Source organism: Rhopilema esculentum, chromosome 14, assembly GCF_057945365.1.
Source record: "Rhopilema esculentum isolate cy_ngs chromosome 14, ASM5794536v1, whole genome shotgun sequence".
NCBI classification, from domain to species: domain Eukaryota; kingdom Metazoa; phylum Cnidaria; class Scyphozoa; order Rhizostomeae; family Rhizostomatidae; genus Rhopilema; species Rhopilema esculentum.
Window position 1 is genome coordinate 7359978 of NC_142828.1, and position 18953 is coordinate 7378930.

Below are 18953 nucleotides of genomic sequence, written 5' to 3' on the forward strand. Positions count from 1 at the left end.
TTTTGGACCTTTGACCCAGCCATGATAAACATCGTTTAGTTTTGTTTAGGCATGTCCTCAGGGACACGTGATATTTCTTCTAGTGAGCGTGTTTTCGGGGATCTGTAGTCGTAGCCTTATATAAGCATTGGGCGTATTTTACCCACAGAGAGTGAGAGAGAAAACAACATCAGTGGTAGTTTAGGACGAGTTGCGAACAAAAAGGGGGAACGTTTTCGGCAAAGTATTTAGCTGTGGATAAGCCTATATTGCTTAGATAATGCTACGAGGTCAAACAAATAGTAAGTTGGAATAAATTTCTGTTAATTTGTTATTGTTTATCTTGTTATTTCTTTACGTTGTTTTTAAGTTGCATTACATCTAAAACTAATTAACTAATCATATAAATATTTATTAACTATATTATAATGTTGTTTATTCAGCGAACAATTATCAAGATTGTAAGAACGCCAGCGTTGTGTTTGCTATGTGGTGTCTGGGTTCATTCCAAATTAGTTAGTACCCTCCTCTGTAACAGATTTGCTTTGAAGCTATATCAGTTCGTATTTAACAACAAGAGATAATGGCGTTCTGTGGTGCTGATAGTACCGATACTGAGCATGTCCGACGTTTAAAGAAAATGAGAGCCAATGGAAAACGAGAGCTGGCTAAAGTTCTGAACCATGTTGCTGATTGCTTGACTACTGAACATGCCGTAGAGAATGTGAGAGTTGCCGAGGTCAGGCTCAACTAATCTTACGAAAATTTCTAGGAAAATTTCTAAGTGGTATGTCAAGAATACAAAGCTGTAATAGTTGACGAAGATGATATTGAGAATGCCTCGCGTACACACACGAAGCTGAAAGAAGATGTTATGATATCAAGGAAAGAGTATCGTTGTTGATTCAGCCCCTTTCTAGATCAACAGAGATGCTGAAGGCTGAAGTCAATCCCGAAGACTCGATAAGTGAAATCAGTTCACGCTCTTCTCACTAGTCATTTCACGCCTCACTTCAATGTATTCAAAGAACTCAAAGAAATTGAGCAGATCTACAATGCCTGCCAAAAGTCCTTGGGACACCCTGTGATTTCTGTGAATTCGCGTATCCCCTTCCATTTCCATGTCAACAAGGAGGGTGTTGCCCCCCTTCCCCTCATACAATGTTGATTCGCTAGCTGAAAACCATAGCTATGTAAAAATGTATCACTTGTACATGTAGGATTATTCATATTTCCGTGGCACAACATTGTACAAGGAGGGAGGGGATGTTGCAGCTCGTGCACAACGTAAATTATAGCAAGTGTTCCAAGACTTTTGGCAGGCATTGTATCTCTCAGGACATGATGTTGTAAGAAAGGCATCCTGGTTTGCAGAGGTGTCAACACTTGAAGTGTGTCAAAACATTGTCGTGAAGAATTGCAATTAAGTCATATTTACCTGATTTGGCACCTTGTGACTTCTCTCTCTCTTTCCAACGGTGAAAGAAAAAATTCGCGAAACCAAGTTTGACAGCGCTGATGATGCAATTTGTGCTTTCAACTAGGCTGTTTCTGACCTGGCTGTGGAACAATGGGTCGACTGTTTTGATATGTGGTTTTATGGGAATTAATCGCTTAATTCGAGTTAATACCCGCGGGGAAAGTGCACAGATCCCCCTTTTCTAGAATCGGGTGGTCCCGCATGTATATCCTTAGTAGGCTGTAGATATCAAGTTACCTTAGCTATTTGCTAATCACTATGTGGTATTTTCTAGGTGGTCTTTTCCTGGCATATATGTTTAAGTACAGTGATGCAGCTCGGGTCACTTCATATTTTGCAGCAAGACTCACGCGTTGTTTGTACGCGTTTCCCCCTCCCATCCTGTCCCCTTGTACTCGCTTCTGCTCCTGCTTTTATCCCGTTACATACTTCCTCCTGCCTTCTCCTGTCTTACTTCTTCTCACACAGTCATTCGATTGTGTGACAGGTCGCAGGGGCGGATCCAGACATTCGCAACATTCGCACTGGCGAATGTCAGATTTCCACATATCTTTTTGTAATTGTCTGTTAAAACATTTTAGCATTGCGAATATTGTACTAGAAATGGCCAGATAATAAAAAAAGGTCCACAGAATACAAGAAATAAAAGTTTTGTTTCCTGCCCTAGTTGCTTATGCTAGTCACCTTGTTGTTTACTTTTTAGGTTTTATTCCCTCGTTTTCGTGATTTAGAGATGATATATTCGAAAGAGGGCTCCCCCTTTTACGCATAAATTCACAGAGCACCAATAAGGTTTGATGCGAATGTCGAATGGAATTATAATATATTAGGCATGCGTGCGCAAATGAAGTAGTACTGAAAAATGTATGCCAAAAATTTGTGCGAATGTCAGTCAAGCTATGTTATTTAGCCATCTGAAAACCAATAGGAAATGCATATGGGAAATTTTTTTGCGAATGTGGCGAAGGTAGATGCGAACTATGTTCGGTAGCCAGTCGAGGGAGAGAACCTTGGAAAGTGAGCAGATTGAAACCTCGCTTCCACATCAACGGCCATGATTGTTGTTGGAAAGCTGTGGAGACATTTGCTTGCAGATGATTTTTAATTTGAATCAGCGGATTTCTTATGAAGATGTTCAAAGTTTGTCGAAGATTTTGGTTGATGGATGGAATTTGATAGATGGCAATATGCGAGGACAGTTCAGTTGGACCTAAAATTGTTGAACCAAAATTTTGCCTATGTTTTCATTTTCATGATGGAGGACGTTATTTAGACAGAGATTCAGACTCAAATAATATTTTGAAGAATACGTGATGCTTTTTAAGGTAAATAGCCATTTTTATGCAGGCTGTCAATCAGAACTTTTAGGGTTCAAGTCAGGTATATCTTGATAATGATGATGTAGCATTCTGACGAATGATGCTGTTCTATAAATATCTTGATGAATTTGAATATGCTGAATTTTAGAGTTCTAGATATTTTTTTTGATAGATGTTGTTATTATCACAAACCTGTAAACAGTTTGACTGTGCTGGGGATTTGTTTTTGAATAAGATATTGCATTTTCTACGGCGTATTCTTTTCTTGTTAATTTTATGCTGTCAGTTTTGGAAAAATCTAGACTGCCATATTTGTAAATGAGAAATTGTAATAGTATTTTGATTTTATTTGTCTGGTCATGCCATAAATATGGTAACCCTTTTCACGAGTTTAACCTCTAAAACTAGTAAAATTATTTGTGGTTTCCACACTATAAGAGTATACCATTTGAAACTTTTGGTTCTGAAATACCCTTAAGATTCATTAATTTTTGTTTATGAATTTGCAAGTGACTGACAGTCTTCTTTTCTATGTTATTGTGTGTGTAAATAAATGTAAATGTGGGTAGTAAATAAGTGCAATCAATGGAATGATCCTAATGGGGGAATTACTACATTATTAATAAGAAATTCACAGCAAGTTGGTCCTGCCAAGTAAATATCTTATATAAATCCATATAGTAAAAGTTACCATGTTTGCCTTATTTCTTTGCCATTACTGACTTTGTTTGATGTACATTTTAAATTTGTATATAATATATATTTATGATGTTCTTGTTATGGAAAGACAATGAATTTTTTTAAATTCTGTTACATTTGCTGTTTTACCAACACCTGAAAATACTAAAATTGTATGATGTGTATTGACCTAACTGGTATTTTTGGCCATGTTTAAGGCACATCACACAGCAGTTTAGATAGAAAGGTGAATGCACAAAATAAATAACAGAAAAGCTCTGAGCCCCTAAGGTATTTGGTGTTGAAGTCAAACATTTGGGTGGATATTGCATTGAAAATTTCTACACTAAACACAGTATTTGATTGTTAAATAATATCATTGTATAAATAGAACTAAGATTCCTTTAAATGTTTTTCATGAGTTTTTCTCCCTGAGAAGGGGTGATACACACATTTAATATACCCTTATTTTAGCTCATCCTCTTTGTTCTTGACAATTTGTGGTTCTGTGCCTAGACTTGCCATTAAATCATTATTAAGAGGACATTTCAAATCTTTGCTGCTGTTTTTCCATCACAAAAGCCATGTAGGAAACAAAACATGCCAACACAACAAAAGCTTGATGAGTGTTTCTCAAAATTTTTCCAGAGATCTCTTTTCATGTTCACTCAATAAGTAAAATGCCAAATTGTCAATGAAATCCAGACCTGGATGTTATTCTTGATATTTATCCTTAAATTTCTCAACCTTTGAGCCTCAATATCTATCCTTAAATTTCTCAACCTTTGAGCCTCAACATTTTTATTTAGTCTATGCTGTTTAAAAAATGTGTTGTTAGTTTCCTAATCCTAAAACTTAATATAAGGAAAAAAACATCTTTAAGTGGAAAACTTCGATTCTGAGACTATAGTAAAATTTGACTGATTTTTTTGGGCGTGGTCATATAGGCGTGGTCTAAATTTTGCGAATGTCAAATTTTTTTCTGCATCCGCCCCTGGACAGGTGTATCAGTCTGATTGTCGGGGTAAAAAACTAAGGCAGTTTTTCCCTGGAATCAAACACCGACTATAAAATTGCGTCATTGCTCAGGCAAGACAAGGGCTGGTGCACCAAAAGCCCAAAATGTTTTCCTGAGATTAGGGTGCTGTTTATCTTAACTAAGGGGCCCCCGCGATGGAATTAAATCGTATAAGACTTTGCGTAGAAGGAGTATTTTTAGAAACTGTGAAAATTTGAACATGATGCCACTTGCGGTTTGTAGCCACAAAAAGTGCAAAAAAGTGAAAATGGCTGTCCGTATGCAGTAAGGACGATGTTTGGTTGGACATTTAATGGACCCGTTGGTGTTTCTTCTAATCAAGGTTATCAATTGCTATTATTCCAGTTCTGTTTCCTCTGATAACCATCTCTATGATCAGGTGAAGAAATACTTCAGTGATGAGTTTGAAGAGTAAATTGCTGATAACCAGAAAATTACGTCTGTAGAAGATTCCAGAGCTCTTGCTGTATTTGAGAATTTTGTAAGTTTGCACTAAGACCATTACCATATTGCAATTTCTTGTAAGCACGATCCTCCTAATCAACCAAATAGTCGACCAATAGCATAGGAAAGGCTGAAATACTTGAAATATTGGCTGGAAAGAGATCCAGATCTAAAACAGCGCTATAGCAATTTCATTGATGACTTACTTGAAAAGAATTACGCTACACAAGTTCCAGAAGCAGAAATAGAAGTGAGCAATGGCAAATTATGGTACCTGCCACACCATAGCGTGAAGCATGCAAAGAAACCAGACAAATTCAGGATTGTAATCGACTGTGCTGCAAAATGCAAGAATATTTCTTTGAATGAAAATGTTCTTCAAGGACCTGACTTGACAATTCACTCATTGATGTATTATGCAGATTTAGAAGTGAACCCAGCCCTAATGGCGTACGTTGAAGCAATGTTTCACCAGGTACGCGTGTTACTGCATTCTGATGACGGTAATGCATATAGATTTCTATAGCATCAACGAGGTAATTTGAAGATAGACCCTTCGGAATATCAGATTATGGTACACATATTCGGAGGAGTATGGTATCCAAGCTGTACAATGTTGCCTTGCAAAGAGCAGCTGAGGATAACTCCAGATTTTACAACGATGAAGTGATTCAGACAGTGCAACGAAACTTTTATGTGGATGATCTTCTCAAAGCTACAAAGGATGCAAATAAAGCAATCATAATGCAAAATCAGCTCACTGATTTGCTGTCGAAAGGTCATGGATGCAATACCAGAAAATGAAAGATCAAAGGAACTTAAAAATGTTCATCTCGAGGCTGACAAGCTCCCGACTGGAAGATCTCCTGGGTTGCAGTGGAATGTAGAAACAGATACATTCACATATAATATCAGCGAGAAAGATAAATCAGGAACCAGAGGAGAAATATTAGATATTATTGATACATCTGTTTATGATCCACTTGGGTTTATTTCACCATTCATCTTGACAGCAAAGACGATTCTTCAACGATTATGTATGGAAAATGTAGGCTGTGGGACGAGCAAGTAACTGTAGGTGTAGGAGCAAGGTATGCTGGGGTTGTCAAACCCCACCCCCCCCCTTCCCCCCTCCAGTTGAACACAAACGAATATCATTTGGGCGAATTTTCGCAAAGACTTTCACAATGTATTCGGGCAGAACCTAAATTATAGAGTTTCAGTTTTGACTAACACGTACTTTTTTATAAGAAAGTTAAAATTTGAGCAAGACTAGAAGTTGCTTAAAATTTTGAGTTTTCAGATTTTCGTACGACTTTCTTAAAGTTGGAGGGCAATCATGTTGTAATAGCATTTTTAGAACATCTTTTCTATCAGTTCATTTTAAAAATGAAAGTCCAAGAATATGACAAGAATATAACAGTGTAATTAAGACGATTTCATTTGACAGTGTACTTTAGACAATTAGACAAATCCATTTGACAAATCCAAATTATGAATGAATCGCTAAGCCATAATTTTACTAGTTAGAAAATTTCAAATCCATTCCAAGATCCATCATCGTGAAAAAATTCCTTTAGAAGCGTGTAAAGCATTGCTTTAAAAGTTCCATGACAACCTTCATATTTCAAGTCGGCCACGGTAAAACGAGGTTTTTAAAGCCTTTCCAATGTCTAGACATTACTCAAGTACTTTTCGAAAAATATGATACAAGAAACGAGTGAAAATAAAGTAAAAATATGTCAAAAATATTTCCTTTGTCAAAAAAATAGATACTTAAGTTATATTTTCCCAACACTGGAGTTTCTTCACTTTTCGCGATCTGAAAGTTGAGTTTCTTATCAGCAATTTCTTATAAAAAAACGTGTTTCAGGTACACATTACAGTATATGAAAAATTGACCTAGTTTCTACGTACGTATGCTTATTTCCAAAAAGGCCTGTTCACAGGCTAGTTTGCTTATGAAACATAACCAGTTTTTCAGTATTCCAGTTTTGTTTTGTGTCACCTAACCCATACGAGAAACAATTTGAAACAAAAGCTGAAATAAACAATGCTTGTTGAGCTTCAAAGACCGTGAATGTTTCTTTTTGAAAATTGAAAAGAGTAAGAAATTGATATGGTACATGCCATGCTGCCAGAACACCAATTTTTACCCCCTGCGGTTCATTAGTGCATGAAATTTGCAGCCCCTCCCCTAATTTTAAGCGCCGCTACGCCGATGCAAGTAACTGGTTGCAATTTTCAGGAATGGCAAAGTTGGTTGCAAGATCTAGCAAAATTAAAGCACATTGAAGTGAAAAGTTATTATACAAAAACAGGAATCGGCAATTCAGTCAAAAAACAGCTGCATCATTTCAGCGATGCCTCCAAAATTGGATATAGAGTGGTAAAGTACCTGTGTTCTATAAAAAAAGATGGTGAAGCTTCGTGTTAATTTATTATTGCGGACTAACCCCCCTGGAACGAATTATTATCCCAAGTCAAGAGCTGACTGCTGCAACCTTTTCTGTAAAGTTGGATAGCGTACTCAAACGTGATTTGGACATGAAACTGGGTGAGTCTGTATTCTGGACAGACAGCACTGCTGTGTTACGCTATATAACGAATAAAAGCAGAAGGTTTCATACATATGTTGGGTACAGAATCGCAATGACACACGATGGGTCCAGTTGATCTCAATGGCAATATGTTGATACAAGTTTAAATCCAGCAGATGATGCATCCAGAAGTCTCAGTGCTGACAGTTTAATAAATAGTCGTATATTGCTATATGGCCCAGAATTTCTGCAAAAGGAAGAGCATGAGTGGCCAAAAGGCGTGTTTATTGAAGATTTGTCTGAAGATTACGTTGAGGTCAGAAAGCTTGTGCTAACACATTTAGTGCAAATCAACTCATCAAAAGGTATGACGACTCAAATTTTTTTGAAGTTCTCAGATCAGACCATTCTAAAGAAATCTGTTATTGAGATATAAGAATTGGTTACTGCGGAACATTAAAAGTATCAATAAGACACAAAATGGAATCAAGAGTTAACGTAAGAAGATCAAGTTAGCCGTGCAGATTAGATCCAGTTATAATTAATGGTGTTATGAGTGTAGGTGGCCAACCTAGCAATGCTCCATTTAACAGCCATGAAGCAAAGCAACAGATTATTCTTCCCACGCAACATCGTGTAAGTGATTTTATTATTCGACATTTTCACCTGCAATCTGGACATTTTGTTCAAGAGTATGTTCTTGCCTGTATACGCGAAAGATTTTGGATCATTCAGGCAAGGATGTCAGTGCGACGAATAATTAGAGGGTGTTTAAATTGCAAACGTCGATGCGGAAATTTGGGAAAACAGAAAACGGCTGATTTGCCAGAAGATAGAGTGACACCAGATAGACCACCTTTTTGATTAGTAGGAATAGATTGTTTTGTCCCTACCTGGTCAACAGAGGAAGGTGCATCGTGAAGAGGAATGGTGTTATATTCACTTGTCTCACTATAAGAGCAATTCACATGGAGATTGTTTTCAGTATGGATACAGATTCATTTATAACTGAGATTCATTTCAAGACGAGGACGTCCCGAGGAAATACGTTGTGACAATGGCTCAAACTACAGAAGTGGTGAAAGAGAACTCAGAAACAGAAGTAACAGAAGATGGAAGCATTGAGATCTAACCAGTAATTTCCTCCAGGTGTTTTCAAACAGTGGCGGATTTAAGGGGGGCAACTAGGGGCAGTTACCCCTCCCTCAACAAGTTGAAGCAAGTCTTGCGCCCCTTTTTTGGAAATTGTGCGCCACTTTTGAAGAATGAAAATCAGGTGAAAAAGTTTCTGAGACTTAAAGGTTAACCTCAAGGATTACCTCAAAGTATACAACAAATTTGTGACAATTTCCTTACATAGTGAATAGAGAGCCTTCTGTCAGAAGTTAGGGTCTGAAATTGTTGTATACAGCGTACACCAATCACCAATTTCTGAAAATTTTTCAGTGCCTCAACTATCAACTGCCCCTCCTTCAAATTTGCTCTGGATCCGCCCTCTTTTTCAAAAGTAAAGAACCATACAGTAACAGAACATGGAAGCAGCTCCAATGCATGGCTGACTTATTTTGGAGACTATGGACAAAAGAATACTTACTAACACTGCAAATCAGACAGAAATGACATTCAGTTGAGCGTTACCTAAAGGATTAGGACTTGGTACTGGTTATGGATCAATCACTGAATAGAAATCAATGGCTTTTAGGGAGGATAGTTGAAGTCTATGCTGGAAAAGATGGCCTGGTCATATCAGCAAAGGTGAAGACATCGAATTCGGAATTTCGAAGAACTGTAACAAAACTGTGTTTGTTGGAGAAATCTATGGAAGATTCAGGATCTATGTCAGAAATGAAACAGTCTCTATAAACTGCCTGTTGGGCGCGGGAATGTAGAATACAGATTGTTTTTATTCTTATTCCAGTTGTTCTTGTTTACGTAGGACTCTTTTGGACTTTTGACCCTGCCATAATTAGCATCGTTTATCGTTGTTTAGACATCCCTCAGGGAAACGTGATTTTCCTTTTAGTAATAAGCGTGTTTTCAAGGTATTTAGTAAAAGGCAAAGGTTTTAGCTGTAGATAAGCCTATTTTGCTTAGGTAATGCTACGAGGTCAAATAAATAGTAAGCTGAAATAAATTTCTGTTAATTTGTTATTGTTTATCTTGTTATTTCTTTACGTTGTTTATAAGTTGCATTACATCTAGAACTAATTAACTAATCATATAAACATTTATTAACTATATTATAATGTTGTTTATTCAGCGAACAATTATCAAGATTGTAAGAACGCCAGCGTTGTGTTTGCTATGTGGTGTCTGGGTTCATTCCAAATTAGTTAGTACCCTCCTCTGTAACAGATTTGCTTTGAAGCTATATCAGTTCGTATATGACAACAAGAGATAATGGCGTTCTGTGGTGCTGATCTACGTGGACATTTTTGTACATCTGGCAACATTGCGACAATTCAGTGAAGGTATGCTGTGATTATCTTGTCAATAAAGCAAAATATAAACAAATTCTTGGCGCTATCAAATATGAAAATGGCTTTGAAAAGAGCAGACATTTCAATTATACTAAAAACTTTTAAACCTCTTCAGTGTATACAACGCCAGAACAAGGATCTGAAAAAGCAAGATGGAGAATAAATACTTATTTGTTGATCGAATTTTCCATCCACCTTTTTGAACCATTATTTTGACATTTTATACTCCGAGGAGTTTCAGATAAAAAAGCTTTTAGTATGTTTAAAATGCTTGCTTTTTTCAAAGCCATTTTCAAAACAAAATATGCTCTTTCCAAGGTTTTCAGAAAATTTTGCATGATTAGACTTTGCTTATCAAAATTTTGTCTTCGATGAATTTTACAATAACAAAGATTGGGAAAGGAGAAATATCTCTTTATATTGAAAAATGCACCTCTTCGGAGCGCAGCTATTTCGAATTGTTTCTTACGTTCTCGTTCATTTTTGTCTCTGACTCCCCTTTAGCCCGAAAATGCTTAAAGGACAAGTAACACACTTTTCACCCTATCGTTTCTTTTCATTAACTTATAGATCATCTTTTAGAAGTAAGTTTTTCCTGGTTTGGAACAAAAAATTCTAATCAGGGGGTGCAGGGGGCGCGATTTTGCTTTGTATCACGTGACCCTATGACGTACATTGTGATAACTCAGAATTTTCCTGTAATTGATAGAGAGTTTACGAAATACGACGCGACAGGTCCAGACGAACTGTATTCGTTTACAAGCGTGTTGTAAACGTTAATATTGCACTCTATACCAGTAGCAGCAATAACAAATTATCACAATCTACGTCACGGTGTCACGTGATTCATTTCCCGCCATAATTTCAAATGGGTTTTTAAGTGGGAGAATGAAATCAGAAAGAAAAAATATTTCAACAACACTCTCATACAGCATTATACTTTAAGTTAAAAGAAAAAAAAATTTGGCGCCAAAAGCGTGTCACTTGTCCTTTAAAGTTCGTTTCAGGCGCCCCATTTTCGTCTCTTGTCACTGGGGACACGTGCTCCCCCCTCCCCCCTCGGACATCACGCCACTGAATTTCAAATCAGAGAGGGCAAAAAATAACACTCGTTTCTTCTTATGCTATGTTATGTTGATACAGCGTTTATATAGGGCTTTAATGCCTAAAAAGCAAAAAGTGGTTTATATTGAAAGCGATATCTATAATTGATTATATAGAGAATTCTTATGGCCTGATTTGACAGCAGGTATATTGGTATCTCCAGCGGTCCTTGCTGCTGTTGCGTTGCAGTCGGTAAAAGCTTAGAAAGTATCTGTTATTGCACTGTACTGTTTGTCTGTCCAAGTAGTAGTTCTTTCCATCTCCGTCGTATGTGAAAGGAGTGTAACTTGTGTAGCAATGTGTTCTCCTTTGATGTTTGCTATGCTTCAAATGACAGCAGTAGTATTCGAACCTGAAACGTAAAGTGAGTTAGACATCAATAAAATGCTCGTACCAGTCGAAATTTCAATAAAAGTTACTTCCAAGAACAGCTGAAAACACATATATCAATAAATTTACTCTCTTATTATCCAGCGACGAAGCATCAAGGGTATAAGGATTCTACTTGATCCCCAACTCCCATCTGATCCTTTTAAGTATTATTAAAAGTTTGAATATAGGTGGATTAGAACTTCAAATTGGGTGTAATATTGAAGATTTCCCTAAGGGTCCCATTGCTGTTTTTTACTCAATTTCTTGTCAGTCAAGAGAGTCAAGAGTCTGACAACCATTCCATAAATGTGTTTTGCTTGAAAGCTATATTTCCATTGCAACAGCCGAGATACATTCTTTGATGTACTGCCTATAGGGAATACACCTCAGGGGTTAAAGGCGTTAAAACTTAATTTTTTTTAGCTTGGAGTTACTAAAATTACATCGACTCAAGGCACATAAGACGTGTCGTCAGGACCTTTAGATTAATCAGGGAAGGCTGCTTCTCTGGAGTTTCAAATTGGACAAATCTATTCGTTATCTATCAAAGATAGAAGGATAAAATTGTTTGTTCTTTTTATTAGAGTCTTTTTTAGATCTAACCATAGAGATAGGATAATATCTCCTTTTCTCTCATTTTTCCATTTTGGGTTTTACAATTTTATTCACACATTGGTTTTTTGGTTTTTACCTTCTATACCTATAAAAACAATGCTCATAAATAAATTTCTACTCAAATAGACGAGGTATTTTAAAAATGTCTTCTTAATGTTAACAATGATTCTATATAACCCCTCGAATAAGCCCCCATCCAAAAATATCAAAAATAAATAAGCCCCCCAGGAGGCTAATTCGAGGATTTACGGTATGAGTCTAATGAAGCAACGGGTCTATTCTGGCTCTCTCCATCGTTACCTTAAAATTTTTTGAGAAATACTCTTTGGTTCAGACGAGGTATTTATTTCCATTATCGTATTTCCTCGAAAGAGCGCCCAGGGCGCTGATTTAAAAGTCCGCCTTTGAGGGAAGGCGCTCTTTCGAGGGGGACGCTTTTTTGAGGGGGCGCTCATTTACAAATCTTCCTTTTTGGGGGGCGCTCATTTCATTTCGTAGACATACCGATCTAATCGTTCTCTAAAGCTATGAGTAGACAGATAAACGAAACATGAAGAAATGGGAAATACAATGAAAAGGGAATCAGTCAAACAACCATATGAAAATAAAATGGGCTACAATGCAATATAAAGGCAAGTTTTACAAATGTCGGACAAGTTGGAACATTAGTCGGACATTTGCCAATAGAACTTTCAGGGGTTCTAGATTATTTTCTCAAGCAACAAGAAGACAACTTCAACGTGATTGTACTCCATCAATTATTAACAACCAAAATGTGGATAGGGGAATGTGTTCCTTCTAAGACAGCCGGTTAAGTTGTTATTTATCTTTTTTTTCATTTAGATTATTTGTATATGTACTTTGTGTATATGTAAATGACAAATACGGTATTGAACTTGTATTTACCTAATTTGGTCTTTATTTCTATTTCTTGTCAGCCAGATATCATTCAGGTATCCAAGTGAACCACATGAAATAGACTGTCGGTCAAAGTAAACTGTGTCATCGTCTCCATCCTTTGTGAAGGCGTTTGTCTTTTTCGTAAGAGTGCAAATTGACAGTTTGTTGAGCGCACAGCATGTATATTTGTACCTTATTCTACCGCCACTTCTCTCCAAATGAAACATTTTGAGTACGTTACCGCCTCCACCACAATTTATACGATGACGGTCAAGGTAAACCGATTTTCCATCCCCATGGCTATCCCAAGATGTGTATTTCGTGGTACAGCGCTCTTGGCACGACGATTCATCTTGGTTATCTCCACAGTCATTGTCGTAATCACATTTATTTGCAACTAGATTGCAATGTCTCCTGTTGGAACAATGAAATTGGTTCCTGCAACAACTGTTGAAGCAAGATGCTCTTTCGCTTGAAGCTCCTGTGCAGCTGCTTCCTCCACCTTGTTTCGTTACTTGATGATGTCTAGTTCTTGTCTTTTGGCCCCCGTAATCACATGCCTTACTGCAACTAGACCATCCGGACCACCTGCTCCAAACACAATTTCGATGTTGACACTTCTTTCCGTAGAAACCCGTCTTGCAACTGCATTGACCGGTGATATCGCTGCATTCATGGCCGTTTGAGCCCGCGGCGTTACAATTGCATCGTGCACAACCTGATTGCTTGGTGGCACAGTTTGCTTGAGAAGAACCAGTAACATAGTAATTTGTGTTGCATTCTGTTTTCAAGGTCATACCCGGATGCAAGTACCGCCCTCCGGAGCACTGAATGTTACCCGAGTTAGGAATGCTATACATGCATGTTGCTTGGTTATATTTTGCGACCTAAAAATAGCAAAATATAAAAAGCGTTTTGGGTCCATGATTTCATGGAAATAAGTTGGTGAAATGAATAGCACAAAAGATATAAAATAATTTCATCCATTGGTCATTTTTCTCGAAAATTGGAAACAAAAAAGCTAAAGTCTTCTTGTGCATTGAAATCGAGCATTATGACCTATCTACTCATCAGAAGACTTTAGCTTATTATTGCTCTTTTTGATCTCACAGAGAAAGATCAGTGGCTTCTAGTCTAAGATTTAGTTCGATTGTTCATTGACATCTTTCAATGTCGAATTATTCATATAACCATAAACAAACATAATCCCTTCTAGGCCAGGGAAAATAAATTAGTTTTAATATGTACAGTATCTGTAATGAATTAAGGTTTTTTCTTTTTAACGTTAAAAATATGTAGCAAAGAATTATTACCTGTGCGTTTGTTCGTGTTTCATAGAGGGTTTGAACATTTTCAGAGCTTCCACTTTCAAACTCCAATGCTTGGGCCCAAAGCATGTAACCAATTTGCTGAAGAAGAACCATTTGTCGCCATGTGTTATCCACTGCCCTCTTGTAGGTAGTTGAGCAGGCCTGCGCCTGGTACCTGCTCATGAAAGTAACCAACATGGGTGGATGATTCAATACTGGCGTGTTCGTTTTCCCAACGAATAGAAAGTTGACGTCATACAGCCACTTCTCAATGCCATCAGTTGCAAGGACGGCTGTTGCTAATTTCTTGCCTTCCTCTTCAATCCTGTCTGCGTATCGTGTTGGCAGACTCTCAAATCGGTACGCATAATACTTGATTCTCTGGAGGGAATGGCTGTATTGGCTGATTAGATTTGCCCATTGGAACTGGTTTGTGAGTTGCTTTGAAAGGTGATCAAATGCTTGCTGGAATGTTTTCTCCAACTCGCTGACAGCTGCTTGCAATGAACCAAAGCTCACCCCAATGTATTCACGAAGGTCCTTGATGTCATACGCAATGTCACTGAGCATCGGCAGTTTGAAGGTTTTTGCTAGCATTGCATCCATTGTCTTAGCCAGTTGAGCCTTTGCATGATCTTGACATTGGTCTCCTTGATAGTAGTGTTGGCACTTGCAGTACTGTACCGATGAATATGGAAACCTTGCACATTTCCCTTTTCTGTTACAGTCTAACTGACACCCATTACCACTTGCTTTCTCTTCTGATTTCAATGCTATTATCAGTCGAACTTTGTCGTATAAATACTGTTTCCTTCCTTTGTACATGTAGTGAGATTGAAAAGTATACTCTTCACTTACATAAGTAAGAGCATTATCTGCCTTAATCGTCAATCCATCGTATTTTCGAAGTACATTTAAACTGTTGACATACTTCCATACACCCTCTTTCTTTAACTCCTCTCTAACTTTTGGGAACAACTTTTCAGCATTATTTCGTACATTGTAGAAATTGGTGTTCTTGATTATCTCATCAATTGCGTTTAAGACCTTATACTTCTGGTTTGCATATGTTCCATGTTTGTCTGTAAAGCTGACGATAATGTTCCGTTTCCTTTCATTTTTGTTCTTGGGCATGTTGTGAAAATTACCATTCACATTGATAAATTGATGTTTAGATCCACCGTATGCTCCATACGAGTAGACGACCCATCCAAGCCAAGGGTACTTGTCATCCAAGAACCTTTTTAATGCAATGTTAGCTGCGTCATTCGATGATACTCCAACCTGGTATTTCTTCTCATTTATGTCGGCGATCATTTGATTTCTCATGTTATGAAAGCAAGCTGTTTTTACGGCCGTTGTTTCATCTCTTAAATTGTAGATTCCCTTTAGCCAGTTGTCCATACTTTGGGTGATGCTTTGTGAACTCCCTGTGAGCTTCTCATGTGCAAGAATGACTTGCTGGGCTTTGAAAGAAAGCTTCAGGATGCTGTTTGAAAACTGATCGATCTTTACAATATGACATTTAAACGTACTGCCAACCAGGTTAAGCAGTGGGTCACCAAATGCTGATGTTGTCTTTGTAGCGCCATTTATGATCTTGAAAATGTCACTTCTTACGTTGAAATCGTTGACAAAGCGAGAGGCGATGCGTGCTCGTATCCGGCTGCATGCCCTTGTACCAGAGCAAGATGTTTTCTGAATCTCATTCAAAAACTCCTGTAACCTTTTATGTCCATGAAGAATCTTTGCTGCGGATGACACGTACACCGCCCGTTGATTTTCATATGTGATCAGGTCCTTTACGTTGTCCAGCTCTGATGTTATCTGGTCCAGTTTCATGTTGACTTCAGCAAACTTTTCCTTCATGTACTTAAGCTCGGCTGAGTCCTGTTGTGGGACGAAAAGCAGAGCAAAGGATATAAGACCACCTGCAGCTCCAAGAAAGCTGGCCATTTTGCCCAGAGAATCAAAGACCTTCTGTTTCTTTGGGTCCCCGAGTTTTGACAAAAAGTCTACCACCCCTTTGCCATTTGATATTCCTGTGTTGATTTTATTCTTGGTTCCTGCGCTCATATCAGCAACAGAAGTTGTGGCCACGAGGGCCAAAAGAACAATCGTTGTCACCACTGTTCCTTTCATGTTGGTCATCAGTCTCCTTTTCATGTGTCACTGCCTGGCCTGTAAATATTAAATAGAAATCATTATTGTTTTTTCCGGCAATTTATAATCAAAAGCTAAAATCTTATGGAAATAGCACAGAAATCTTTATTTTCTTTCTTGAAGTATCAAAGTTTGAAACCTTGTGTCACTTAAAATCACAGGGGTTCCACAGGACTCTGCCCCCAGGTCATTACTGTTCAGTATATGTGTAAATAATTTGATTGTTCAGTTGTAGCGTATTTCAGAACATCATTAACTGCGCGTAAAGTGTGTAGAAAATTTAGTACAGAATTTTCTTGTCTTTCTTTCCTATTTTGCTTTGCTTTTTAATTTGTTGAGCCCTGTCGAAACAGTGAGGTCAAGGGCTCGTTGCCTGACGTTTTGTCTGAGATACTGGAGTAAATGGGGTAGTCTTTGGCGGAAATATAGACATCCCACAGCAGAAGAAGAACTTTACGAAACGTCGAACTCTCGACCACAACGAAGAATGAGGTGATGTCGTGTTGCGTTGTAAATAATTGATTGTACTCTTTCTAGTGCTGTATTTTGAATTTTTTCGTTCGCTGTTTACTATATCCTCCTTAATCTCACTGAATTAATCTCAATAAATTATATTTTTCAAGTGATCAAAATAATCCTGAACCATTTTGAGATTTCGCACTTGTCAAAACAATGAAAAATAAGCGAGAAGAGACATGGTAAAGATTTTGTACTCGCTTGATGACGTCATTTTCGCATGATTTAAAAGGTCATATCTTTTGACAGATCTATTTTACAACAAAGGTTCTAATGATTTTTCGTTCATTTTTTAATATTCTTTCGAACGATACCATTGGTTATGTTCTATGACCGAGAACAATGAAATGATTGATCACGTGACCATCAGCCCCCTAATTTTAGTATCCCTGACAGATTTCGAGTCAAAGACCCACCAGGTTCACATATCAAAAGAAAAATTCTCGGTTACCCTGTTTGCTAGATTGCTTAAAAAATTGCCCCTGCCTAAATGATTTGAAATGAGACCTCTTTCAATTAGGTAGGGTATGTTATTCACTCTAATTTTTCATAAGAATAATTTTTTCAAAAGAATAAAGTACACTTCCTTCATCTAAGCACATACTAATTAAAACGTCAATTTTCTAAAAAAAATGAGTGTATGATGTGGCGATGTGAATCAGCGATAGAACATTGAATGAACCTCAACCATAATATCACAATCGTACACATTATCTCTTCAATCGATTCTAGCTACTTACGTGAAAACTCTAAATCGGAGAAACTTTTTTAAACCGACCAAACTCCAGTCACAATCGTATACCTGCATTTCTTTTACCCATTTAGTTTTAGACATTAACACTTACGGATATAGCGCAGCAATAGCTTTAGATTTCCATTTCCGCACTCGAAATATTGTGGCTCTGGTACCCCAGGTATCAGTGTAGCCGATTTGGCAACAACTGTGACGTATTGAAGTCTGGGTTAGGGTGTTCTTTGTTGTTATCTACCGCATACTTTTACAACAACAGGATTATAAATTGGAGATGGAGGGGGCAAGAGTAATTTATAGAATCATTAACTCTTAATCTTTGAAATAGATCATTTATTTTGCAAGAATAATGCATAAAGTATTTAGATAATAATTATTGAAATAGGGTGGCTATTTCATCTAAAGGCTCTTGGGTTGCAAGGAAACCCTTTACCAGCATAATTTCTGTCAATGGTTGAAGAAGTATCTAAAGACTCAATACAATATATCAAAACATCCTACAGTAAATTGTAAGATATGGTTTGTAACGTTTCTTCAAATCAATGTGCACGTGCGAGATATAGTCAAGCACTTTCATACTCTGCAGATTGGCAAATACTGGCACTGAGAAAGAGCCAAGATATGCAAATGGTTTCTTTAGGATTTACTGGATATTTTTGGGCAAAAAACGAAATTAAGTACTGAGTCCAAGTTAAAAAAGGTACATAAAGAATGGCCCAAAAAGCGATTGATGCGGAGTCCTCGTTTGCAAAATTCTTATCACAATGACCTTCTTTATTGAAGAGGATAACGTAACAGCTGACTTGCAAATTGATTTAAAAATAGAAATACTTTATCAAAAACTGACGCATTCATATTAAAGCTATTCGAGTGCACTTACCTTCTGTTGAGAAATTGCCATCAGCTGTCGAGTCGATGTCCTCGAGAGATGTTTTATAGGCGTTTGAGGAATGATAATATTTAGCATGATACGTGCCTGTGCATACAGAAATTAATATCCGTCAACAGATATTTCTCTAGATAAAGGGAACATAAACTGCACCGTCGCTGCACCTGGTAGAAAATAAATATGTTAGATTACCTAGAAATACATACCGCATACCTTTGCGAAACATCGGCTTGCGTACTCGCAGGTAATTTGTCCAAATAGCAGAAATTCACTAATTGCTCCTCCATAGATCGAAATTAATTGAAAACTGACTTTTTGCTAAACTCTGTTTTTTCAGCCAGTATTTATGTTCATACGCATAGTTTGTGCTGTTT

General features: G+C 37.4%; 1 protein-coding gene and 1 long non-coding RNA gene across 2 annotated transcripts; one reads left to right on the forward strand and one right to left on the reverse strand.

The window, feature by feature from the left end:
- Nucleotides 1-562: 562 nt before the first annotated feature.
- Nucleotides 563-14408, forward strand: LOC148958554 (uncharacterized). Its single transcript, XR_016144588.1, has 2 exons — nt 563-718; nt 752-14408. It is a non-coding gene; the product is annotated as an uncharacterized LOC148958554 (long non-coding RNA).
- Nucleotides 11072-18621, reverse strand: LOC135696135 (uncharacterized). The gene is made up of 4 exons (XM_065215419.2): nt 18571-18621; nt 14264-16441; nt 12957-13837; nt 11072-11415 (listed from the first exon to the last, which is right to left on the reverse strand). The coding sequence occupies exons 2-4, from the start codon at nt 16424-16426 to the stop codon at nt 11187-11189; spliced, it is 3273 nt and encodes a 1090-aa protein (XP_065071491.2). The 5' UTR covers nt 16427-16441; nt 18571-18621; the 3' UTR covers nt 11072-11186.
- Between the last annotated feature and the right edge of the window lie 332 nt (nt 18622-18953).

What these genes read in the sequence shown, in the direction of transcription:
- LOC135696135 (XM_065215419.2), bottom strand. Translation starts at nt 16,426, where the DNA reads ATGAAAAGGAGACTGATGACCAACATGAAAGGAACAGTGGTGACAACG. An exon ending in AAACACGAACAAACGCACAG is followed by an intron (nt 13,838 to 14,263) that starts GTAATAATTCTT and finishes TGCTATTTTTAG; the next exon opens with GTCGCAAAATATAACCAAGC. An exon ending in AGAAATAAAGACCAAATTAG is followed by an intron (nt 11,416 to 12,956) that starts GTAAATACAAGT and finishes TTTACGTTTCAG; the next exon opens with GTTCGAATACTACTGCTGTC.